Consider the following 26,747-nt stretch of genomic DNA (forward strand, 5'->3'; position numbering starts at 1 on the left):
AGTCTAAAGTTTATTTGAACATAGAATTTTCTTTGGGGCTTCCCTGGTGGCACAGTGGTTAAGAATCCGCCTGCCAGCGCAGGGGACACGGGTTCAAGCCCTGGTCTGGGAAGATCCCACATGCCGCAGAGCAACTAAGCCCGTGTGCCACAACTACTGAGCCTGCGCTGTAGAGCCCACGTGCCACAACTACTGAGCCTGCGTGCCACAACTACTGAAGCCCGCGTGCCTAGAGCCCATGCTCCACAACGAGAGAAGCCACCGCAATGAGAAGCCCGCGCACTGCAATTAAGAGGGGCCCCCACTCGCCGCAACTAGAGAAAGCCCACGTGCAGCCGCAAAGACCCAACACAGCCAAAAATAAATAAACTTTAAAAAAAAAATTTTTTTTCTTTGAACAAAAGTAGGAAGTCACTCATAATTGAATTTAGTTGACTAATGGCTTAATTCACTAACAATAGAGTAGTGTTTTCAGCTTTGGCTACACATTAGAATCTCCTGGATATTTTGAAAAATCCAAAAGCCCAGGCAACATCCCAGGCCAATTACATGAGCATCTCTGTGGGTGGGACCCAGGACCCACCTGGGTCAAACAAATTTCTCAGGTGACTCCAATAAGCAGCCAAGGTTGCACAAAAGTAGTAGATTTTATAAGTTAACACATAAGATGGCTGGAGAAAATGAGGAAAATTCGTTCACGTGTGTGGGTGTTTGGCATTATGTGGAGAAAAGAAAATGTACATGTAATGATTAAGAGTAATGATCTGAAGAAGCTATCTTAAATCTCTATTCTGCCACATGCTCTGGGCAAGTTACAAAGTTTCTCTGTGCCTCTGTCTTTTTATTAACAAGTCTTCCCCTTACAGGATTGTTGAGAGACTTTAATGTAAAATATTAGGAACAGTATTGGGAACAGTCTTCATTATATATTGAATGTACATACTGAGAGCATATTTGATCTACATATGCATTTTTAATCATCTTAACTATGATCAGATTACTTAATTGTTGATTTCACCATTTAATCATATTCAGTAACAAAGGGGCTGAATTGCATGGGCAGACAAAACCATTGGTCAGTTCTCCACATCCTCTGTATTTGTGTTAATCAGTAAAATCATGCAGTAGAATAGTAACACTGAAAGAACAATTGAACCAACAGGGAAGCAACAAACAAGAGCAGCTGAAATTCAGTGAAGAACTTTAGAAAAGAGGGGACGTTTATGACTCTGAAGAAAGGATATTCCAGATAAAGAGACAATCCCAGCAGGGACCTCACTGTTTTAGGAGATAGTCTGGAGACAGGGGAAGGGCAGTGAAAAGGAAAGAAAGTCAGGCATTTGGGGCAAAACAAAGATTAGAAAACATGAATTGGAAATTACATCTCAAACATTTTTTTATATCCCCAATTTTTAAAGCTCCAGCAATGTAAAGTGTACTCTCTTAGGTTTGCATATGTAAGAAAGTACTTTTTAGACAAATTATATTTCATCCTATAATTCATCCAAAATCTAATTTAATAATTTGTTGTAGCCATTATTATTATACGTTAAAATAACTGAATATTAATTTACTGAGCTCTTGCTCTTATGAGGCACTATCAATCCTCATACTATTCGTTAAAGGTAAATATTATTATTGTCCCCTTTTTATAGATTAGGAAACTGAAGCCCAGAAAAGTCAAGTATAAATTCAGTTTATACACCCAGTAAGTGGTAGAACTGATTTAAACTAAACTGCCTAATTTCAAAACACAAGTTCCTGACCGTTATAATACACCATGAGAAAGAAATGTCGGCGGTGGGGGTGAGGGGGGAGCTTTGTTTTTTAAGGAAATTCAAATACAGACAGGAGAGGGCTTGGGGTGGGTGAAATAGGTGAAGGGGATTAAGAGGTACAAACCTCCAATTATAAAATAAATAAGCCATGGGATGTAATGTACAGCATAAGGAATATGGTCAATAATAACTTTGTATGGGGACAGATGGTTACGAGACTTATCATGGTGATCATTTCATAATGTATGCAAATGTCAAATCCCTAGGTAGTACACCTGAAACTAACATTTCGGTTAAAATTTTGAAATTCTGTGTGAGAAGAATTATATATCAACTACATTTCAGTTAAAATTTTGAAATTCTGTGTGAGAAGAATAAAAATCTACTATCAAAAAAAAAAAAGAAAAAAGAAAGAAAGAAAATTGAGATATACCTCTGTGGCCCATTCCTTCTTTTGGTTCAGTTGCAACAAAGTTTCTCTGATTATTCTCTTTCTGTCATCTTCCAGGGTGATTTTATACTGTTCTTTAAAAAGAAAATTAGAAACCTTAAGATCCTAGGTAAAACTATGAAGTTATAAATTTTATTTTCCATGATCCCCACCTCTCCTTTCTATGTACTTTTTCTTTTCTGTATTTTCAAGGTACATTCTTACTGAGGCATCTAGTACCTCCAATTAGAAGAAATGCTCCAATAATTTACTAACAAACACCTTAATGTGAATTCATTTATGATGATATCTCTCTCATGAATAGTCATAGTTTTAAAGGATTGTCTCTCCAAAGGGAGAATTTCTAACACTTTAGTACCTATGCAGCCGTCTACCTTTCATATCACACAACTTCTGATTCTACCACATAAATATGAAGAGATTTGATTACACACTTGAGTAGCATCCTGTACATCTATCTCCTTCTAACTAATTTCCCAATATTCTTGGCATGCGTTTCCTGGGGCAGGAAAGACAGAATAAGGAGAGAGAGTAGGAGAGGGGCTGTGAAAGTCAGTAGACCTGTTCTGAGTTGGGTTCAGAGCAAGAAGGGAGAACAGAGATGAAGAAGTGCAGGATTCTCTATCCTCTCCAGATTTTCTTACATCATAAATGTCAGAATTGAGAGAGCAAAGGATCGTAAAATTGGGGGCCTTGAAAGATGCTGAGAGATCATATAATCAACACTCCTGTTTAAGGAAAGCAAGATGTAGTGACATGAAGGCTGCTTTAGAGAGTGAGAGAAATAAAGCTGGATAAATGACTCTAGTTTGTTCATTCTTTTATTCAACAAATCATCATCAAGTTCTTTTGATGTGCATGACACTATTTAAGGCACTGGGAATATTGCCAAATAAGAGACAAAACTCCTGCCCTTATGACATGTACATCCTAGTGGGGAAGCGAATGAATAATATTTCAGGTGGTGAGGTGTGTGATGAAGAAAAACTAAAATTCTCTGTTTTAGATAGGGTGATCAGAGAAAGCTTTTTTGAGGAGGTAACATCTGAGCAAAGACTGAATACAGTGAGGTAGTCAGCAGTGTGCAACAGGAGGGCAGTGTACCCTCCAAATCTAAGAATCGCCAAAGTTAGTTGTGCTTTATGATAACATCTATGTTATGTGTCCCCATTAGATGTGTTTTATTTATAACATTTGAAGCATAATTACTTGGAAGTCAGAAAGTATCTTCCCATACAAATGATGTTGACAATTACGGTTGCTAGATTTCTGGACTGGTCCACAGAGACCCATTTAACTTATTCTATAATGAAACAGTAGTATTGTACTGAGAGTGTTGTGGAACATAGCTGCCATTTAGGACATTGTTTCAAAGGGAGAAATTTCTCCACAGACCAAGGCCACCAAAGCCAACTCTAAGAACTCTTGAGGATCTTAGGCTACAGGGAAGGAGATCTGCAGGTCTGATCTTTCCATAGTTTAGAGCCAATCTAAGGCTCTGGAAAGCAGGGCAGGGAGCTAGGCAGGAGTTATTCAGCCCTCCTTGTATTTTGTACTGGCATAACTGCTTCCCCTATTCAAGGAAAACTCTGAGCAGAGTGTAAAAACTTCTCTTCCATATCTTTCTATTACCGCAGTCCCTGGAACACAACAGATACTGAAAAATATTTTGAAGAAAATGAACTTTGGCCAACTGCAAGTCTTTGGCGGGCAGTGATCTGAGCCTTCAGCGCCAGGATAGAAGCAGCAAACAATGGCAACTTTGGTGAGGGAAAGGGAGAGTCAAAGGAGGGAAGGGGCGAGCTCTCCCAGGCTGTGGAGTGGCCAGAAAGAGGGCTGGGAACCATCAGTTTCTACCTCTAACAGAGCTGGAACAAGAGTGGTTGAGGTTTATAAACAAGAGTTCATTGGGTTTTGGGTCTAGTCTAACTTGACATCTGGAGAATAAGAAAATGGACATCTTCATTATTCCAACCTACACATATATATGTGTATATATATATGGATATGTATATATATGTGTATGTGTATGTATATGTAGGTATGTGTGTGTATATCTATCTATCTATATAGATAGATATAAAACCTGTATTTTTCTTAATCTCATTCAAAGTAATTGCTTGAATGTTTTAATCATTCCAATCTCATTTCTGATGGATTTTTTTTTTTTTCAATTCAGGATCTAGTCCACTAGACTAATGCTAGGTATTTATTTAAAATTTCTACCGCACAAAATACAACAATCAATCTAAAAGTTGCAATGCATCCGGAGTTGAGCTATAATGGATTTTACATTCTTAGCATCTGAAAAAAACATAAAAACTGGAGCTTGATAACATTATATATTAATTATTTGCTATAAATCATAAAAAATAGATTACCAAATATGCTCTGGGTAAAATTGTAGCTCTCCCTCATGTTAATACTGAAAAAGCGATAATAACATCCAACTCTGTTCCAAATTCCATATACAACTCTATGGACTGTTTTTCTTCTTAAAAGCAGAGTAGCTAGCACAAGGGAGGATGTGAAAATCTCACTGTTATCCTTTGAAATTCAGATGATGCTTCAGGAAGCAACTATTAACCACACATTTGTGAATACGGCCAAAGAAACTGGGAGTATGTAAAAGTCTCCTACCCAGAAAAGTTTGGAACACTGCAAATGGGAGCTTGGGAGATTATGACTTTGTGCCTGTAGACTCCTGGCTGCTCAGATGCCCGGTCTAATATGGTCACTTCTCAGAAGCTGACCACACTTCTCAGAGGCTGAAGCTTGCTTTGCATTGTTCTCTTTTCCTTGTTGTGTCTGGCTCTGCTTTGGCTCTGCTCCATGGCTTTTTGGGAGTCTGTTCACTCTTCACACACTTCCGGGTGTCACACAGCTTCACTGTGCCGGTGGCTTCCTTTGAGCCCCCTCTGGAGAAAACCAAGCAAGGGCAGGTGGCAACACTGGCCATGTAGCAGTTTCTTCAGGCAGAGTGCGTGTTAGAGAGCCCTCCCTACCTCGCTGCATCACAGAGCTGGGAGGACTATTTGAAGCGTAAGGGTTTGGGTCTGACACACACCTGTGTTCAAATCCCATTTCCACTGCTTACTGAATCTGTGAGTTTAGTTAAGGCAATTAACTTCTCCAGGCCTCTGTTTCCTCATCTTTAAACTGGGCACAATGGTATCCAACTCAAAGGAACTTGTAAGAGTTGGATGAGATAAGGTATAGAAAAGCAGGTGCTGGGACTGTGAGTTCTCTTGGAGATCTCTGAGGTACTCTCAGTTTACAGGCGAGGAAATTAGCATTCAAAGAGGTGGACATGAACCCAAGTCTTTTAACTCACTGGTAGTGCACAAAGAAACTTTTCAGGATCCCTGCCCCATGCACCTGGTCAAGGACAAAAGTAAAAACTCTCTGTGACTCTAATATCTGATGATTTGTAATAACCCCATACTTACTCTGTTCCTGGGCCTAATCTAAGGTTCCCTTTCCTTTTATTGAGAGAAAGAGCCTTGTCCTGGGTATATCAGTGACTGTGTTTTCTACACCCAATATCCCGACATCTCCTTCTAGCAGAAGTTCAGGGAAGCAGCTCCAGGTGCTTCCTCCCCATGCCCCCAGGGCTCAGGGTGGCTACTGAATAAGATAGGTTGGACAGCTGACCAAAGAATGGTTTGTGCTGGGGCCAACTGATGACCCATGAGGAGGCACGGACGAAGGTCTTTGGTCACCTTTGACTAGGTAGGTGATGACACCGGCTCTTTTCAGAATCTGGGCTGGAGAATACTGCAAGAAATGGTCTGTGGGAAGCAAGAAGAGAATGGGGACAGGCACAAAGAGCAAAGCAGAGGTGCCACAAGAGGGACAGTCACAGACCATGAGTGACAAATGTAGGGAGGAGCATCCCTAGAGCCACCACTGATCTGATGGCCTTCTGTTTCCATCTTCAGTCCTCCCATTCTTCAATACAAGTGTTACATCCAACAAACATGATCATGGGACATCAAGAAACCTTATTTTTCTCTCTTGCCTTTAAAATTCATACTGTGAGGCTAGTAGCTCTCTCTCAGTAAGATACATGGCAATTCTATGACTTTTCTGGTTCCTTTGTGATAATAAAATATCTTCCAATCAGAAATTAATATGTCTAGTCTTTAAAATAATCTAAATTTTAAGCTTCATTCAAAGTTATGGCTGTTCCCTTCCTAGCTTAAACCTACTACCATTTCCTCTGACTTGAACTTCTATGCCTTCTCCCTCAGGGCTGAAGGGGAGCCTGAAAGGTACAGGAAAGCACTCACTTGACTGATACTATCTCAAGCTGATGTCCCATTTTCTGGGTCTAGTTAGCATTTAAGAATGATTCTCCTCTCTTGGGGGTGGTTTTTGTAGGTTCTCCGGAGGACCGCCTCCCCCATTGCTACTTATATTTCACCTGCATGCCCTTGATACAGGGGGAATACTGCCCTTGGAGGTTGGCTAATGACTCTTCCTTTGGCCTCTGTGTCTCAGTTTCCTCCTCCCTCCCACATAGACAGGCTCCTCTTTCTCTTTGGGGGCACCATGGCCCCTCTCATCAGCCCTCAGGCAAGATTTAACATGACTGCCTACCAGCTCTCTTTCACAACTGGTCCACAGGAAACACTCCTTCTCGCTTTGCCACAACAAACTCTGGAAGTGCAGGCTGCTACAGGCTGAAAGTCTGTGACCGCCCCCGCCCCGTGCCCCACCCCAGATTCTTAGATTGAAACCTAATCCCCAATGTACTGGTGTTTGGGTGGTCATTAGGTCAGGAGGGTGGAACCCTCATGCATGGAATTAGTGCCCTTATGATAGAGACCCCAGAGAGCTGCCTCGCCCTTTCACTACATGAGGTTACAGCAAAAAGAAGGCATCTATGAACCAGGAAGCAAGCTCTCACGGGGCACCCAATCTGTCAGTGACTTGATCTTGACTTCCCAGCCTCCAGAACTGTGAGAAATAAATTTCTGTCATTTGTAAGACACCCAGTCTATGGTACTTTGTTATAGAGGCCTGAATGGACTAAGACACAGGCCCAGCCCAGGGCAGCAGCCGCCTACCTCTTCTTTGCTCTGATGTTAGAACAGTTTCCTAGTCAGCCACTTATCCCATAGATTTTTTTCAGGGATGAGTCATAAACTAGATCTCAATGTCCCCCCCCCCACCACCCCAAACTGCAGGGAACACGTGTTGAACATCTGAAGAATTTCCTTTAAAGACCTTCCGTCTTGATTTGAGATGAAGGAGGAATTACCCTTCACCTGCCCCTTTGGGGGACTGTGTACAACTTACAGCACACCAAGAGCTCTTTCCAAAAACTGTCCCCTTATTTCCAACAGTCTTTTCATGGCTTCCTCAACTTCTTTTATAGACTGGAATTCAGTGGTTGAAGGTGTGACACCAGTTTTCTGCCTCATCATATTGGCAGTCTGCCTGGCTATATCTCACTTTACTTTGAAATGTGGTATCCATTATATAGACAACCAGGTTTAAACTGAGACTAAAAAAGTTTTATTTTAATATCATGTTTCACTTACAATAAAGCCCCTTTCTACTAAAGTACTTGTTCCTTGCAATTAAAGCAGTCTAGCTAACACAAACTCCATGATCGTGGGTGTGGGAGGAGAATTCTAGAAAAGTCATGGAAGAAGGAGAGAGGTGAGAGGAAAAGAAGAGATGGTGGTAGTAAGACTTCAGATAAATTAATTTAGGAGTTCTACTCATATTCATTGTGCCCAGGTAGTGGCCCCCAAGGTGCTTTAATCATCCCCAGGCAGAATTGCTGCTGCATGGTTAGGAGAAGTGCCTAAAACTATTGGCAAATAAGGTAAGCCCATAACAGCCATTATCCCATGACACTTAAAACTGACTATACACCAAGGCTCAACAAGCAGCATATAAATGTTATTACCCCCACCCCAATGTTGGATACAATAGCATGAAATTTTCAGCTCAAAGAAATCATCCAAATTTCTAATCAGGATAACGGGTTAAGTTTATATGAGATCATTCTTCCTACTTAAAAACCATAAAATAAAAGAATGCTGGAAAAAGTATTTTAAACATACTAGAACAGTAACAATTTTTAAAGTGTGGTATTGTTGCACAAATACATAGATCCATGGAACAGAATAGAAAAGACAGAAAGAGATCCAAATACACGTGGGAAATGAAAGTGTGATAAAGTTAGCATTTTGGATCATAGGGTAAAAATGGCTTATTTAATAAGTGATGTTGGGACAACTGGAAAGCCATCTGGCAAAAAATAAGGTTGGTTTCCTATCTCACACCAAAAAATCAAATTAAATATAAAATGAGATTAAATATAAAATGAGATTAAATATAAAAATGAAGCCATAAAAAATTCTAGAAGAAAATATTAGAGAATGTACTTGTAATGTCAGAAATCATAAAATCAAAGTGATAAATTGGGCACTATAAAACTAAAATTTCCTCATACAAACACTGCATAAACAAAAGACTAATGACAAATGGGAAAAATATTTGCATCTTATATCACAGTTAAAGAGCTAATTTCCTTGAAATGTAAAGAGCTCCACAGCACGATAGAAAAATGGGCAAAGATGTGAACACAAAGGAAATTCATATGGTTCTTGAACTTATAAAAAGATATTCACTGTTGCTTATAGTAAGAGAAATGGAAATTAAAGCTACAGTGAGATACCATTTTCTACCTATAAGACTGGCAAAGAACAAAGAGGTGGATCACATCCCCTGTTGTTGAAGAAGTGGGAAAACAGACATCCTCACCACCACCAGCCAGAGTACACTTGGTACAACCTCTACACAGGGCCATGCCTATCAGTGTAAAAATGAACAGGCTGTTTGGGCCAGCCATTTCCCTTTAGAGAGACACATAAATGAAATTACATACATACAAGGGTATTCATCGCAGTAAAATGAGATTGTGTAAGGATAGTCACTGCAGTATTATTTGTAATAGTAAATGATGGGAAACAACCTAAATGCTTACGAGTAGGGGACTTTAAAAAACTATGGTACAACAAAACAAAGTAGCCATTGGGAGGATGAGGAAGTATTAATATGTACTCATCTATAAGGATGTCCATATTGTTACATGAAAGAGCAAGTGAAAAATTGCATCTGTGGCATGCTGCTTGTGACATATATGTATATACTGAAACATGCACGGACTCTTTCTGAAAGGTTACATAAGGAACTGGTAATAGTGTTTTTATCTAGAGAAAGGATCTCAGTGGCTGGGGGATTGACAGGGGTAGGAGGGTGTCACTCTTACTTTCTTCTTTTGGGGAGGAGAACCTTTTGAAAAATTGTAACTGTAAGTCCAGACTGATTTGGGGCCAAATTTACACTACCACTGTGGTACAGAGGCCCTGAGCTGAGAAACTTACATTAAAATTGGTCTAGAAGCAGACTGACTGGACAGAGCCTCAGAGGGGATAGTGGGAACGACCCCGAATGAATGCTCCTTCCACAAAACAGGGCACCCATTACCAGCTGGGCTCAGAACTGCCATCCACCCACAGTGTTCTTTCAGGCCAGATTTCTCCTGTTTGTTCTGCCCTAGGACTTTCTTGTCTCTGAGTCTCTGGTGCTCTTTTAAGCCACTATGCCTCAGTGACAGACAGCTGGCCTCATGGTTCCCAGATCTGATCCTGGTTAAGATTCATTATGCCTGATGCCATCTTGCTCCATACCCTCTTCACTTCCTGTCTCACGTTTGCTCTCCAGTTTCTTTCCCGACTGCAACTTAGCATTTACTTGGCCATTTTTCTCTAACGATTCTGGTTGTCCAGCCTGGGTGGGTTGCCTTAGCTTGCCTCAGGTGAATTCCTTCTCTAATATAACCCCTTCCCAGGACCCTCCCGCCTTGGTGGAATTGGCCCAGACCCAGGTGTGAGAGCATGCAGACACCACCCACTGAATGAAGCTTCTTTCTCAAAGTCGGTTGCAGGGTTTCTACACGCACATAGGCACACACTCGCATCCCTTTACTTCCCCTTCTCAGTTTCATAGGTGGTCCTGGGATAGTTTCTTTACTTCCTTCACCTAATCCTTAGGCTCATAGTGCTTTTGCTGACAGCTGAGAGTAACGGATGATTCAGGCGGTACCCGTTTCTTTCTTCCACCAAATGTCTGCCCTTGAAAGATTTTTTTATTGACTCTGAACCAGCTCTCTTGCAACTGACCTGACATTTTCTCAGCATTCTCTTTAACTCTGTTGATGTCATTCTGTAAGGAGGTAATGAGTTTAGCATGTTGTTCACTCCCTACATTCTTGTACTCCTCCCAATATTCTTTCTCACTGAGTTTCTCAAGAAATAGTTTCTCAGCGTTATTTATTTGGATGTGCATATCTGTTGAAAGAAAATCAAGACTGTGTGTCATTTCTATTGTCCTTGCAACCATTGTATGTTGCAATCTGTTTTTGTGAAGTTAAGGTCTGATATGAAAATATCAACTCATACATACTATTTTATATCTATAATTTAGGGAAATCTAAACTATTCAAACTATTGTTTATCCCTCATGATTCAAAATCTAAGTAAAATTAAACTTCCAATTATAAAGTAGTTGTGTGGTTTGGGGCTGTGATTGAGAGCTGTAACATGCAATCAACCTATATGCCTAGGGACCCACAAGTTTAAATTATGCCTGTGATAGCTTGATAAGTGTCCTGTTTTGTACAATATAGTATGTCGCATATACTTTTTATTAGTAAATTGTCATTTTTCTGGTCATTATGTGTCTGGGCAAAGTGATTTCAACTTAACATCCTTCCACAGTACTTGGTGACCATTTTTGTAGGTAAGTTGTTTGATTCCATCATTTAAAGTTCAATTGTTTGAGCTTCCCTTGTGTGAAATGATAGCATATGATAGTCATAATAACCTGCCTTCCCCTAACCCCACACAGTAAGACTTCAGAGTGAAAGATAAGTTCCCCAGTTAAGTATGTACAAATATGGAGCCGTCTCAACCATATAAACTTTCAGTTTGCCCTGGTGTACTTACTACACATGATATTCTACTCAATCTTTAGGCAGAGTATCATGCTGCTAAATATTCTGGAAAAGGCAGCATTACAAAAAGCCAGGTCCAATGAACTGAATGACTATTTGGCTCACTACCATGCACCATCTTGTTTGAGAGCCCCTGAGGGCAAGACCAAATCTTATTCATCTCTGTCAACCCAGCACTTAGCACAGAGTCTGGCAATTAGGTGGTGCTCAATAGACGTTTATGACTGAAGCATTCCATTCAGGCCAGAGAGATGTTCTTCAGTCCAAAGGTCCGGAAGGACTCCAGACATGTCTTTTTCCAAGACATGATAATAATATATTTTTAATATATATATTTTAATATATACTTAATATATTAAGAATATAAGATAATATATTTTAAGCTCCCTTAACAAATGGTACTTGTTGTTATCATTAAACAATTAAGAACACTGCACCCCAGTGATCAGCTGTCCTCCGATGTGGGCAGACTGCTTCTGTCTCAGCCCTGCACCATGTTCAGTCTTTGTGGGGAGGGTTGATGGATGTCACTGAAGCCTTTGAAAGAGAGGGGGGTGTAGTGGCTGTTGATCTACTTTCCCAGAACCCCTCTCTCCCTTCCCTTCTAGTAACACATGTCTCCTGTCCCTTGTCATATAAGTAGACCGATTACAGTCGCCCCTTCTCCCGGTTTTAGGGATTGATCCAGGGCTGAGCAGGTGCCCCAAGCTAGGCAAATGCTCGGAGTCCTTCCCTAGAAGTATCTTCACTGGTGGAAAACATGTCTCTTTTGTCTCCACTTTGAGGTTATAAGGATGTAAGTTCAGAGGTGTCTCTGGTCAGAATTCCAGCCTCACGGGGAGAACATTCTCAGAAAAAGGAGCCAACTTTCAGCGGGAAGGCAGAGAGAGAAGACGGGTAAGAGGAGCAGCGGGTGGAGGGGGAGGAGGTGGGGGAAAAAGAGGGAGGGTGATGAAGGGGGAGAGAGGGGGAGCAAGAGAGGGAAATTAAAAAAAAAATGCTGAGACCTGACAGCATGTGAGGCTCTGGGTCCAGGTCAGTAGCACCCTGCCTTTTCTGTTTGGTTACATGAAAAAATTAACATCTTCTTTATGCTTGGACTGGTTTGGATTGGATTTTTATCCTTGCAACTGAAAGAGTCCTAACTAAACATTGGGAGAAGGGAGTTTTGTCAGCACTTCTCAAACTTCACTGTGCACAGGACTCCCCTAGGATCCCGTCCAAATGCAGGTTCTGATTCAGCAGGTCCGGATGGGGCTCTGAGGTTCTGCACTATCACAGGCGGCCAGCTGAAGCTCCAGCTGATGCTCCACGAACCAAACTGAGTTGAAAGTGACGGACTACCTGGTACAAAATGTCACTGCCTCAGAGATCCTTTGTAGACACATCTGTTCTCTCTTTCCCTCTCTTCCTCAGCATCTGTGGGCTTCTTTCTTCCTTGGACCACTGCACATGCCCAGCCCTCCTGTTCTTAGTCACCCAGCACGTCCCCAGTCTTGTATGACACACATACCCCAGCACTCAGCCCAAACCACAGACAGGCACACCTTAACTAACCAGGCCCATTCCCTTTGAAGGCAGTTTAGTGAGCACATCTAAGTATCTGCTTTGGTCTCACACCCATGTCCAGGGTGTGACTTCTTAAAGCATTCCTTCCGAACATACGCAGAACTCTCCTAGACAGGAGCCCTACCAGGAAATACATCTACCACCTCATGACATCACTGTTGCCCACACAGGGACTTGGCAGGAGGAGGCTTATGGGAAAGTTTTAGAGACCCCCTAAAAATGAAATTTGCTGATTGACCTTTGGTGTTGGTAACTATTTCTTTCAAAATAACAAATATCTACAAATGGAATGCCTGCTCTGCGCCAAGCGCTTGGGTAAGGAGGCTCTCTAAAATGCTTGGGGAACCTCAAGAAAATCTAGTCCCTTTTTTCGCCTCTCAGATTCTAATACTGCTTCCTGAGAGCACTCAAGTCTCTCCCTTGTTATCCAGCCTCCTAGCTGAGATGGTATTTATAGAGGTTCTGGCAAAAGTTTTAGAAATCTGAGCAGCAAGTTTATGATGAAGGGATAGGATTTTTTTTTTTTTTTTAATGCACGTGTCAAAACTGTGTGTGACTTACCCTCAGAACCCTGGTACTTCCTGAGCCCATGACAAGACTATGTCCTGGGTCCTTCATCTTCTGTACCAGCATCATTTCTATCCATGTCCTACAAACTTCCCCTTTTCCAATTCTAATCCCTCTTTCCCCATCTAAAGAGGGGGCTTAGCTCCCTTAGAGATATTGGGGGTGGGGAGGAAGCCTCATGGTTACACTCACCTTACCATTCCCAAGTCTTAACTAGGGCTGAAGCCTGTGAAGACACGAAACAAGAGAATTTCTCAAAAAAAAAAAAAAACAGATCCCCATTGCAGGGAGTTCAGGGTGGTACCTAACAGGATACTGTCTGGTGTTAAGGGTCAGAGGGGTTTCTTCTGTCTTTGTTTTTGATCACTGCCCTTACTCCTCCTCCTCACTTGGCTTCAGTGTCTCTGCCCACTTTATTTCCCTCTCTCGTCCACTTATATGTGTTTGTGGTTGTGGTGATGATGTCATTTGAAATGTGTTCACAGCCTTTTGAACATATTAGGAGACAAAAGCATTAATACATTCAAGAAATAACTTGATACAGCTTTATGATAATTTTCTAAGTTTCTAAATCACCTTTCAAGTTTTGTTCCTGGTCTCTTACAAACTTCCATTTTTCCTTCATTGCTTTTTCAACTTCCTCTCTTGTTACAACTGCTAATCCCTCTGAGTTCTCTTCACTCAGTTCCTTTAGTAGGTTCCTTATGTGCCAAATCTGTTCATCCTTTAAGCGTTTATTCTGTCATGAATATCAACAGTTGTTAATTACATCTGCTGAAGTATTTCCATTGATTTCCCTCAAATAGAGTTACACATTGAGGTTTGCAAAATGAGAGATATTTAATGAAATAAGTTATTCAATAACATCTCTAAAGAACATATGGAATATGGAAGACTCAAAATTAAACCCATCAATACAGTAATCACTGAAGAGAAAGTTACATATTAAAACCTGCGTTATTAATCTGCCAGTCTATCACACTATCATAGGATCGGTGAACATTAAAATTAGATTTCAGAGGTCAGTTTCTTCAACTCCCACAAACACCTTTCTTTTCTAGGAAGCATCGTTCATTTAGTTAATATTTATGGGGCATCTACCATATGCCAGGTAGTCTTCTAGACACTAGGGATATATATGACCCTAATTCTCTTGTTCTGGGGTGATGGTTACTATTTCAATACTCCACACCTGAAGTATGGACTGTGTTCCTTTTGTGAATATCCCACCTATGTTTCCAAGTTTCTTATTTAATCAACTTAGAGTTTATTCTTGCCCTTGCTAGCTTATTATGTATATGTAGAGATATTTTACTGTGTATGAACTTAATACCTTTTCCTTGTAATTTTCTTAGCCTCCCTTTAAGTTTTAATCCTCACTTCCCTGGTGTCTCTCCTTCAATTTCTTAAACCTAATAAAATGCATATACTTAAAATATTCTAATACTTCTTTTAAAAATTATTTTTCCTATAATTTAACATTCTCTTTAGTATAGCTTTTTCAACATTATATTTTATTTCTGATATTCATGTCTTTTATCCTCTTAACCTACATGGATACTCTACTGTAAGAGTATTTTCTTTCCCAAATTTGATTCTCTGGGCCAGTGCTTCTCAGACTTCAATGTGTATACCCAACACTTGGGGACCTTGTTAAAATGCAGATTCTGGTTCAGTAAGTTTGGTATGAAGCCTGCAATTCTGCACTTCTGATAAGCTCCAGGTGATGCCAAGCCTGCTGGCCCACAACCCACAGTTCGGGTAGCAAACTTCTTTCAGGTAATCCAAATATCTGTGATTTATTGATAGTACTACGGCCTACTAAAACTCAATTCTTTAATACTTAATCCAACAAACTTTAAAGTTGAGGGCTGAAAATTTTGATTTCTAGTTTAATAAACTCCCTGGACAGGATTATGTAACCTTAGTGCTCTTTAAGTGATTCCACAGGCTGCGTGACATTATTGCCATTTCAGTGCATTAGAATTTTAATTTAAAACTTTGATAAGCTGAAAGAAAACAACAATTAACTTTATGATGATGCCCAGTATTGAGAAATATAGGCAAAAAAAAAAAAAAAAAAAAAAAGACTGGGACTGGACAGGCTTTGAGTGATTTAAAAAAATGGAAATAAAGATTAAAAAGATATGATATTCAAAATTCGGTGGTTTAACTTCTCTTATCTTTTGTTTGTAATATTCTAAAGTATCATAATTCTGTCTCTGAAGAATTTTTAGTACTGAAGGGTTCATAATATGATATATCTGAAAACTGAATCTCTTTCCTTCTGTGTAGAATCTTATTGGGCGTGATGTAAGCAGGAATGGTGGAGTAAGACTTCTGAAAATCCTCTCCTTCATAAAAGCAATGAGAAAAAATTGGCAAAAATTGTCAAAATCAACTTTTCAGAACTCTTGAAATTAAAGGCTTTGCAGTAACTTCCAGGGAGTGTTTATTCAAGAAAAATGGTTGAATCTTGGTAAGGACAGTGAGATTTATGGCATTTTAGCTTGCTCTAAAAACCAAAAGCCCCACAGTTAATGGTAAAAACCAGCAACTTAGCAGCCTGGGGTTGAGGGTCATGGAGAGAAGTGAGGGGAACAGAACTCTTCCAAAGCCCAGTTCCCAAATAACAGTCATTATTTGACCTATCTGGTAATTCCCTGGAAAATCCCACTGGGAAACCTTGTCTTTATTTGACCTGAGTCAGAGCTTACCCAATGTGTGACCAGCCTTTTCCCAGATTGATGTTGGTCAAAAACAATCAGAGGCAGATGTTTTTCAAAAACAATCAACAATTGTTGAACATTACAGCTCCCTGAGGCGGTAATAAAAGTTGAGGTAAACAACAGGTTGACAAAAATACTTTAAAAGAAAGCTGCAGATGAGATGTCCATAGAGAGCTTTGAAAGCTCTGACATATTCCTGGGAATCTAAAAGGCCACATGCATGTATAGGGCATATATATAAATTTAATAACATCTATATTAAACTTCCCAAATCCTGTATGAATTTCAGATAGAAAGGAAATGTGTCTGACAATAAGATTCACTATGTCTGAAAAATTATTTTGAGCTACATACCAAAATAAAATTTATTTAAATATATCCACCAATATGCTAAAAAATGACATTTATCTTACGAAGTGAAGTACATTTATTATTTGAGGTAAGAATAATTATCACATTATAAAATAGAAGAAAGGAAATTTAGTAATTAAGCTACAAAGAAAGGATTAATTTTGTTTTGTTATAAGGCCATCTCATGGCCTTTTTTTTTTAACTTTTTAAGACTCACAAGAACAAGAATAGAAGTTGCCAAAATAGGACACACAGTTCCCATCTACTATTCACCCAGCTTTCCCCAATGATAACATCTTATCTAATGATAGCACAGTATCAAAACCAGGAAATTGACATTGGTACAATGTTATTAACTGAACTAGAGACTTTATTTGGATTTCACCAGTTTTTACATGTTTTTTTTTTTTAGTGTATAGTTGTGATATTGTAATCTATAAAAATATATTTATTTGGTCATTCAGATGACTAAAACATATTTCTTAGCTATATTTGGTTTTCACCCATAGTTCCTGGTCCACAGTGCCCAAAACCCTTGGAATTTCTGCCATCACAATTGGGTTTATGTTAATGAAAGTGACTTTTGAATCCCACAGGTGGGGAGAGAGGGAAGGGGCCTGGTTGCCAGGAGAACCAACCAAGTCATTAGAGGGTTGGAACTTTCATTCCCTCCCCCTGATTTCCGGGGAAGGGAGAGGGACTTGAGGTTGAGTCAGCCGCTATTGGCCAATGATTCAGTCAATCATGATTATGTAATGAAGCCTCCATTAAAACCGGAAAAAGGAGCGTCTTTCGGTCCTTTTTGAGAGAGCTTCCATGTGCCACTGTGCTAGGCCCCAAGCTTCATAAGGACAGAAGCTCCTTTGTTCAGGACTTTGCTCTATGTATCTCTTCATCTGGCTGTTGATTTTGATTCATATCCTTTAATATCCTTTTTATGATAAATCAGTAATCTAGTGAGTAAATGGGTTTTCCTGAGTTCTGTGAGCCATTCTAGCAAATTAATTGAACCTGAGGAGGGGGTTGTGCGAGCCTCTGATTTATAGCCAGTTGGTCAGAAGCACAAATAACAACCTGGACTTGCAGCTGGCGTCTGAAGTGGAGGGTGGTCTTGTGGGACTGAGCCCTTTACCTGTGGAATCCGATTCTATCTCCTGGTAGGTAGTGGCAGAATTGAGCTGAACTCTCAGACACGCTGTTTGTGTCTGAGATTCGCTTGCTGGTGAGAGGAAGCCTCCACACATACAAGTTGGAATTGGGTCAGGAACCCTTTCAATAGCATTATGAATTCTGTCACATATACATATGAGAAGTACCACCATGAAGATGGCATTTGAAGCCATGATGTTAAATAAGATGATCCAGAGAGAGTTTAGAGTGAAAGAGAAGGATTGAGATCAGAACCTTGATAAATACCCTAATTAAAGGGTGGTTCTAGGAAAAAAACAATGAAAACCAAGAAGAAATGGTCAGAGAAGTAGAAGGAAATTTAAGAGTGATATCCTGGAACCCAAAGGAAAAAGAGTTTCAAGATGACAGGAGTGACTGCTGAAGGAGTGAGGGGTAAAGAAAGGACTACAAAGAGTCCATTGAACCTGGCTAACTGGTCATTAACTTTTGCTAGAGCGGTTGTAGGGGAATAGCAGGAGTGAAAGTATGTGTTGGGAAGTAAGGATGTGGACACACTGAACTATGAAATACCTAATGATGTAGTGGAGCAATGAATGCAAACAGAGAAAGAAAGATAATAAGTGAGGTGATCATCTAAACAGAACTAAACACATAGGAAGAGATGATGGGTAGGAAGGAAGAGGGGCATTTCCGATTTCGACATAACTGAAGAGAAAAATATATCTTGCTAATGAGTCACATTTAGCTTAGCAACTTAAATATCTGTGACCTCAAATTTTTTTCCTCCCACTGGTGTTTGTGTGAATCAACTCAACAAATATTTATTGAACATCTACTCATGCTGGGCCTTTCTGGAGAAACAAAGATAAGATTTGATTGCTGTTGCCTAAAGGGCTTTCAACTGAATAATGGAGAAATATTTTTACACAACATCCTAGCTCAGATGGGGGGAATGCAAAGGGGCTAGCCAAGAGAAGAGCATTTCGGGAAGAGGAAACAGCCTTTTTGTTGTAAAGGTACCATAGTAAGAAAAAGACTGGGTTTTCTAATATTTAAAAGAAGCAGGGGTAAGCAAAGGGTGGGGCGGCTGGAGACAAGATTGGAGAGGTGAGCAGAGGTCAGCTTTTGCAGGGCCTTGAAGACTTTAGGAAGGACTATGGATTTTACTTTCTGTGCAGTAGGAAGCCACTGCAGGGTTTTAAGCACTGAAAAGTTTACCGTATTCCAAGGTTAATTCTGGTTGCACTGTGGAAAATGTACTGGTTAGAGGAAGGATGGGTAAGAGATGATGGTGGCTTAAACTGTGGCAATAGCAGCATAAATGGAAAGAAATAGATACATACAGCTGAGCTAGAGTCTGCATTACCATGCTCCTCACTGCTGGGTCCACTAATGACTCCAAGAGCAGACTTAGACCTATCGCATTCTTGAGCTAATCCTCATGGAAACAAGAACTTTGTTTCTGGCTCCAGCTGATGGGTTATGGGAAAGTGATTCCTCAGTCCTGATCTGTTGTCCTTTCCACAACCAAATGGAAATCCCAAAGCTGGCCTGGGAGTTCCCATGCTGACCACTAGGGGATGTGCATTGGCCCCTTGATGGCGGCTCACTCTCATGTGCTCTGGAATCACATCATGTGGAACCTGCCTCCAAGTGCCTAAGCCAGACTTCCCCTTTCCACTCTCATCCACAGACTTCAGTTTCTTAGGTCCTATTGCAAGTGACTGATTCTTCAGAATCATGACAATGTCAGGGTCACAGTTATATCACCACCCGGGCTTGTCTTGCCCAATACATATTTGCTGAACAAATGAACAAATTCACCCTATAAGGAAGACAGGAATCCTCATTTTACAAGGGGGAAATTGAGGCTTACACCAGTTTGGCCAAAGTGACATCAGCAGTAAGTTGTACAGTCAGGATGCAAATTTAGGTCTCTGACCCAAATTCTGTTAAAATTTGTAGATATAGTCTTTTAGACAAAAGCCAAATAAAACAGGTGTGGAAATTTCAGGGTACATATAAAATAAATGTTTTAATAGAGGACACCCTCAGTATTTCCTCACTCATGAGACCCCTTAAGGGCTAAGTTGTATGCATTATCATTTACTGCTTCCCAACTTTGTTTCTGTTGGTCCTGACAGTCATATACAGCACCCCTTTGATAGTCGTTTTATTCTAATTTCATAAAAATAAATCACTTAAACAATAAATTAGTCATTTTAACAACCGAGATTGTACTTTTCAGATAATATTTACATATGCACACACTCTGAAAATCTAAAGGAAAACAGATACAGAAATTTAAAATAGAGAACCAATGTTTTATAGTTTGGTTAAATAAGAAATTAAAAGATAAATGTGGTTGCAGAGCTTTAAAATTTTCAACATAAGATTCAGTGTCCGCATAATCTAAATAACACAATTCAAGCTGACTTCCTTTGACATTATAATTAATATAATAAGAACAGCAGTATCCTCTTGTCTCCCATGTACAAAAATATTTAAATATAGTGTAAATTTATCAACTCCAAGCGCTAAAGAAGATAATTTCCTAGAGTTCATTTCGTCATAACTCACAATTTTTTAAAGCATTTGTGTAAATGTTTAATGACGAGATATTGGCTTTAAATTTTATACTCACTCTTTCATGATACTTTTGGTTCTTTTCTCTAATTTTCTTTATTTGAGCCATGAATCGTTCTACTGCATTTTCCTTTATTTGACAGCTGATAATAAAGACAAGCTGTATTACGATTATTTGCCTTAGGAAAAACTAATAGATAAAATTTAAAAATTAATCTAAATTAATTTGAATTGAAATAAAGTATTAAACATATTATAAAGACCCATTTAGGGATAAGAATCTTAAGTGATTTTGTGTTTCTGAGTATATTTTACTCACTAAAATATGTATTAGAGAGATAACTTCAAGTTTTAAAAAAATCCCCATTTGTATTTCATAGTTATAATTTTTATACTTTCTCATTATAAATAATTCAGCTTAAAGGGAAAGGGCATCCAGAAAACATGTTTTCTAGAATTCCAAAAACATTCATATAAAAATGACAAAACAAAGAATTTACAGGGGCAAGCACAGCTTCTTGAAACAGTAAGGTAAACCAGGCTGACCTACAGGTTCAAGTTCATTAGTATACCATCTCTTCTATAAATAGTAAAAGCTTCTTTCTTTTTTTTTTTCAAAGCTTCTTTCTTGACACAAATACATTTCTTTAACACCCAACAAGTATTTGTTGAATGTCTGTTAGGTATGAAAGAAAGAAAAGTACAGAAAGACTTTGGTATAGGCAATTGATAGCTGTTTGAAGTGTTAAGTGTATCTCTATTACCTAATAAACCTTTCAACTTTAAATCTGAGACCAAAATAAAGGAACACAAATAGCTCCATGTAAACCCCTTGCCTCAATTAAAAAAACAAAACAAAAATATAGCACTTCTGTGGTACAGTGAACAGAGGAGTGGTTAAAGAATGAGAAACTCTGGTTTTCGATCTTGTCCCTATCACTTCTTACCTACATGACCTCAGACAAGTCAATTCTCTGAACCTCAATTTCCAAGCCATCAAGGGAGAGATAACAATACCCAGCTTTATGTATTTTTATAAGGATTAAAATAAGAAATCATATGTGAATGTTTCTAGTATAGAGTAAGTGCTTAGCAAATTTCAGTTGAATTTGAATCTTACATCCTCAGTCCTTCCCCCAAAATATTTATATTCGTGATATTGTAAACTTAGTAGAGAGAAAAATAAGGCTCCTTCTTTCCAAATGAAGAAAAAAACAAAACATAAAAAAAAGTGAGCAAGTCCTTTAGTGGCAAAAAGCTCTGTTTGGATACTATGGAACTTGGGTTTTAGGCCTGGCTCTCCACCTAAGGACTCAACCATTCTAGGCCTTGGTTTATTCTTCTGTAACTAAGAGAATTAAAGGAGATGAACCCTGTGGTTCCTTCTTGGTTCCAAAATTCTGCAGTTGATCCGAGTTCCCTTTCACGCATCAGACACACACCGTAGGTCTAACGAGCGGCTGCTATGTGCCCAGCATTGTTTTGTTTTTGTTTTTTTTTTAACATCTTTATTGGAGTATAATTGCTTTACAATGGTGTGTTAGTTTCTGCTTTATAACAAAGTGAATCAGTTATACATATACATATGTCCCCATATCTCTTCCGTCTTGCATCTCCCTCCCTCCCACCCTCCCTATCCCACCGCTCTAGGTGGTCACAAAACACAGAGCTGATCTCCCTGTGCTATGCGGCTGCTTCCCACTAGCTATCTATTTTACGTTTGGTAGTGTATATTTGTCCATGCCACTCTCTCACTTTGACCAGCATTGTTTTAGGCAGTTTAGAGATAATGACAAACAAGATCTTCATGGCCCTTGCCCTCAAAGAGCTTATGTTTTACTAACCATTAAAGAAAAAAACACACGAAAATATTACTTACACACTGTGATAAATGCTGTGGGGGAAATGACCAGGTATGAGAAGGCTAGTAAATGGAATGGACCTCTAAAGATAGGGTGGTCTCCAACAATGGTAAGAAATAAGACTATAGGTAAGGATAAACCATCTTTTACTTCTTACCTGAATAAAGCTTAGATGTGTACAAATTTGAAGGAATGCCTTCTCTACCTCCCAGTTTTAAGGGGAAAAATAAAAATGTTATAAATGAAAATTATCTGAAAAGAGCCTATGCAAATGCATGCTAATTACTTACATAATTTCTGTAATTATAAATACGGTGATCCTAATTTTCTGCATGGGTTGGGGGAAGCAGATAAATGAATCACAAGTGTGTGGTCTCCACTGGTTGAAACTGAATCTTTGAACAGGCTGGTTCACAGACTGACTCCCTGGCTTCAGCCGAGAGCCTGCCTTGGTGATGGATGACTAAGTGTGCAAAGACTGGGCTGGAGACTACATCCAGTCTCAGGCCCAGCTACTGCAGGGGACACACTTATACTAAAAAATCATTTGTTGTTTATCCAAAATTCAAATTAAATTGGGCATCCTGTATTTTTATTTGCTAGGTCTGGCAATCCTACACTCAGGCCGCCACCCTTTCCCCTCTGAGAAGTTAGAAGCAAGCAGCCTACGGCTTTGTCTTGTGTTTCTTCGCAGGGAGCAGTTCAGAAAGGTCCGAGTGGCATCAGCAAGCCTGGGGGTGGGGTGGATTCTGAGAGGCCCTAAAGGTTTTGGCTGCTTCATCAGGCCCCCTCTGGAGCATATGGTAGTTGCAGGTGTAACTTCACCTAGCCTCCCCTTGGAATTCACTTCAGCCTCCTCAGGCCTCAGAGATGGATTTACCAGGAAACAGATGAAGCTGAGCCTCAGAGCTCCACACCATTAGCCACTGTGGGGATTCGAGGCTCTTTGTTCTCCATATAATTTTTCCTTTTCACATCTCCCTTATCTATTCAGTGCCCTAGTAACCCACACGTCACACTAAATGCTGACGCAAATGGGATGATAAACCAATGAGGTAATATACAATAAAGTGCTTTGAAAAGGGTGTCACACTGTTCTAAAGAACAGCGATATGAAATTAATAGTAATGCAATGTGTCACCTTGCCCCTTCCCTCCTTATTAAAATGTTAGTTGATGGAAGAAATGTTCACATATTGAGGTATGGGGAAGTCATCCTGGCTTATACATGATTTGGCTTGAATTTTATGCTAACTAGAACAGCCTGTGGCCTGTCAAACATGCATTGTACATCTGCTTTAACCATGACAGAAAAGAATGCATCTAAAAATCAAAATGGAGTAACCGCGGTTCAGGCATTCAAAACGGAGTTGGGTGGTCATGGTGGATGTGGTTTCACATACATTCCTGCATCACTGACAACCTGAATTTTCTGAACTGTATCAAACTCAAAGACACCACCAGACGTTTTCAAAACAGTATCTGCCAGCGGCTGCCAGCTGCAACCTTATGGTCTCAAGGTCTCCCCTTATAACTATGTGATGATTTTGGACCCCAACCAATCCTTGCTTAACAAGCACCCTTACTTCTTGCCAGCTCCAATCCTAATTCTTGACAAACAACGTGTAACTGTGGTTTTTTGCCTATATTAGCCTCCCCATTTCATAGTCAGTGGAACACAATTCAAGTGCTTCTTGAATCTGTGTCTCCTGGGCTATAGTCCTCAGTTTGGCTTGAATAAAACTCTTTTCTGTTTTTATTACAGGTTGTTTATTGAGTATTTGCGTCAACATAGTAATGTGTCAACTTCCTTCTTCCATGCAATTTCATTGAAAATTCTGAAAAGAAAACAAATTTGGATTCCAAAAAAGAATCTATAATTTTATCTACTTTTTAAACCCACAACTATATCCACACCTATTTCTATATCTATGTCCATACTCATTGTAGAAAACTGGGTTTGGGGGGAATAAGTATAAAGGAAAAAATAAAAACCACCATTACCTAGAGATGATCACTTCATAGATTTAGCATTATGTAATAAGATATTTTGAGAGAGGGAAAGACCATATTCACATAACTTTTAATACAGTATATTGTTATAATTGTTCTATTGTATTATTACTTATTATTGTTAATCTCTTGCTGTGCCTAATTTATAAATTAAACTTTATCATAGGTATACATGTAAAGGAAAAAACATAGTATATCAAGGGTTCGGTACTATCTGTGATTTCAGGCATCCACTGGGAGTCTTGGAGCGTAATCCCTGAGGGTAAGGGGTGGGGGACACTAAGAGGTGATCACTTTATAGGTTCAACATTGGCAGTCTCAGCTCTTCGCAAACAACCATATAGGTTCATGACTTTATTTTCTTGAGACAGATTTTTTTTAAAGTTAACTGTTTGGAATAGACTACCTACTGTGTGCCCTCAGCTCTTTGTCAGGAGCTGAGATTGTATAAGAGAAAATATAAGATGCTGCCAGGGGACCCTTGGATAATCCTTCCTCAGATGGTGGAGGGAGGTGTCCTGGTTATTTGTCATGTGACAAAAGTCCTGTCACCTCGGAACACACGGAATGAGTAAAGCGTCACCAGAAGAGCACAGTAAGGCCTAGGCTATTCCAGTCCATGAGATTATTTATTTAGTTTTAACAAAGGAAAGAGAACAAAAGCATGGGAATGTTCAACTTGTGTCTCTCACTAGATCATGAGAATTTTTAAACGTGTGCCTCTTTGTAGACCTCTGTTAAAGAGGAGAAAGACTGCCCTCTGGTTGACCCAGAAGACAGAGAAGGAGCTGTAATTGGATGTCATCACTGTGAGCCGTGGCAGCAGATTAGAGACCAGATTGTAATCACAGAGCTGGACTTTGTCCACCTCTGCTAAGACAAGATGAGCGAAGTTTTCAGTTATGCTGAGAAATGAGTGCAGGTACAATCTGGTCATCACTTAATTGTTATCTAGAAAATAAAGGGAACTTCGTTAAAAGTCCCTTCCCATGGATGTTTCTCTCTCAGTGTTCTGACCCTTTCACTCACTATCTTCTAAAAAGAACATATGAACAGATTTGGAGTCTTGCAAGAAGGAGATAGATTTTCCCTGAATGTTGTTAAAAACAATTCTCTTAAACAAAGGCCTAGTCACCAGCAGTGTGGACTCCTGACTTTCAACCTTGTTGCCCTCCAATAAATGGCTTTCCATTTCCAAAGCCCAAGGGTTCCACAGGGGTCTGCTTATCTGACCCTTGCCTAAACCCCCAGAGTCCGCTCTGCCCTCTCTCCCTCACTCTGCCATTTCTCACTTCCTAGACTGTGATAAGCTCTTCCTCACCCCAGCCTCTTTTCCATAAGTCTTCTGTCCATCACTCTATGTCTCCTTAACACCTGTTCCTCTTTCAGAGATTAGCTCAACATCGCTTCCTCAAACAAGCTTTTCCTGATCTATTTCAAGTCCTTCAGTTATACCATTACCCAGCACCCTACACTTTTCTTTCATAGAATCTTGTTTAGAGTTGTGTAATTTTTAAAAAAGACTGGACTAGGTATTTAATGTCCATCTCCCATGCTTCATTAGGGCAGGGACCATGTGGCCCTGTTCACTGTGTCCTACAGTGCCCAGCACTTGCCTTGTATTTGGTAAACACTCAAATACTTGTTCAATATGCATGAAGTACATTCTTATTTGAAAAAAGACTGACACTTATTCACTCACTCCCTAAGCGTTACACATTAAAACACCTACCCTGGGCCCAAAGTTGAGGTTCAAAAGCTCTCAAGGGGCTTCCTCTCCGATAGTTGGATAAAACATAAATACAGGATATGTATCACCCCTACTTTTGTCTCCCTCTCCTGGGACAGAGACATTAAGAAATATTCTTATTAAAAATAATTATCTCTAAATCACTTGGATTTGATCTACAGGCATTTGGGGATAATGCAAATTGGAATGTCTAGAAATAAAAAAATAAAGAAATGTCCTCTTTTACTCTTCTATAAATGTACACTAACCTATGCTGTATTTGAAGAGGTAAGCCTGCAAGCTTTTGTGTATATGTGGATGAGTGACCAATAATACAATGAAGGGAGGGAGGGAGCCAAAACCCATTTATGAATGCTGTTTCATAGCTACTGCTTGGCTTTATAGACAACGTGCAAAAACTTTAAAAAATATGCACATAGCACAAGAGTGCAATTATGCCTCCAATCCACCTCCAGTGCAGCTTCTTTGATACCTTTTGAGCACTTCATTTTCCATTGGAGTCATATGAGTCTTAGCAGCAATGATTGCCACTTATGTATGGGAACTTTGGGATTTCATAATCTAAGCTTACTGATAGTCGAGAAGTGCTTCACCGATAGGCAATTTGACTTCTTTTGGCGGTCCGTCTTGAATATCCTTTTTATTTGTTTTCGACGTATTTTCCATTGTGTTGCTTAGCTAGAAAGAAGAATACCTGTTTAAAAAAAGAGACATAGGAAGAATAAATAAATTCTTTGTCCCTCTACTTGTGTTTACGAGATAAAGCACTGCTGGGACTTAATTTAAAACTGGCTCTTCCATCCAGATTGCTTCCACGTCCCCAGAGCTAACATCTACCACAATGCTGGGACCTCATCAGTCAACTGGATTCTTGGGTCTGGTGAGTTCCATGCTTAGCCCAGGTGCAGCATTCCCCCACCCAAA

General features: G+C 39.6%; 1 protein-coding gene across 1 annotated transcript in view; it reads right to left on the bottom strand.

Moving 5' to 3' along the window:
* CCDC83 (coiled-coil domain containing 83) overlaps window positions 1-26,489 on the bottom strand; it is a 41,588-nt gene extending 15,099 nt beyond the window's left edge. Inside the window, exons 1-5 of the mRNA XM_061202764.1 lie at window positions 26,395-26,489; window positions 20,258-20,342; window positions 13,979-14,141; window positions 10,434-10,601; window positions 2,212-2,303 (exon numbers count right to left, since the gene is read on the bottom strand). Of these exons, the coding sequence (XP_061058747.1) occupies window positions 2,212-2,303; window positions 10,434-10,601; window positions 13,979-14,141; window positions 20,258-20,342; window positions 26,395-26,489 (603 nt within the window). The remainder of the gene's footprint in view (window positions 1-2,211; window positions 2,304-10,433; window positions 10,602-13,978; window positions 14,142-20,257; window positions 20,343-26,394) is intronic.
* Between the last annotated feature and the right edge of the window lie 258 nt (window positions 26,490-26,747).

This window comes from Eubalaena glacialis, chromosome 10 (genome assembly GCF_028564815.1).
Source record: "Eubalaena glacialis isolate mEubGla1 chromosome 10, mEubGla1.1.hap2.+ XY, whole genome shotgun sequence".
Taxonomy (NCBI): domain Eukaryota; kingdom Metazoa; phylum Chordata; class Mammalia; order Artiodactyla; family Balaenidae; genus Eubalaena; species Eubalaena glacialis.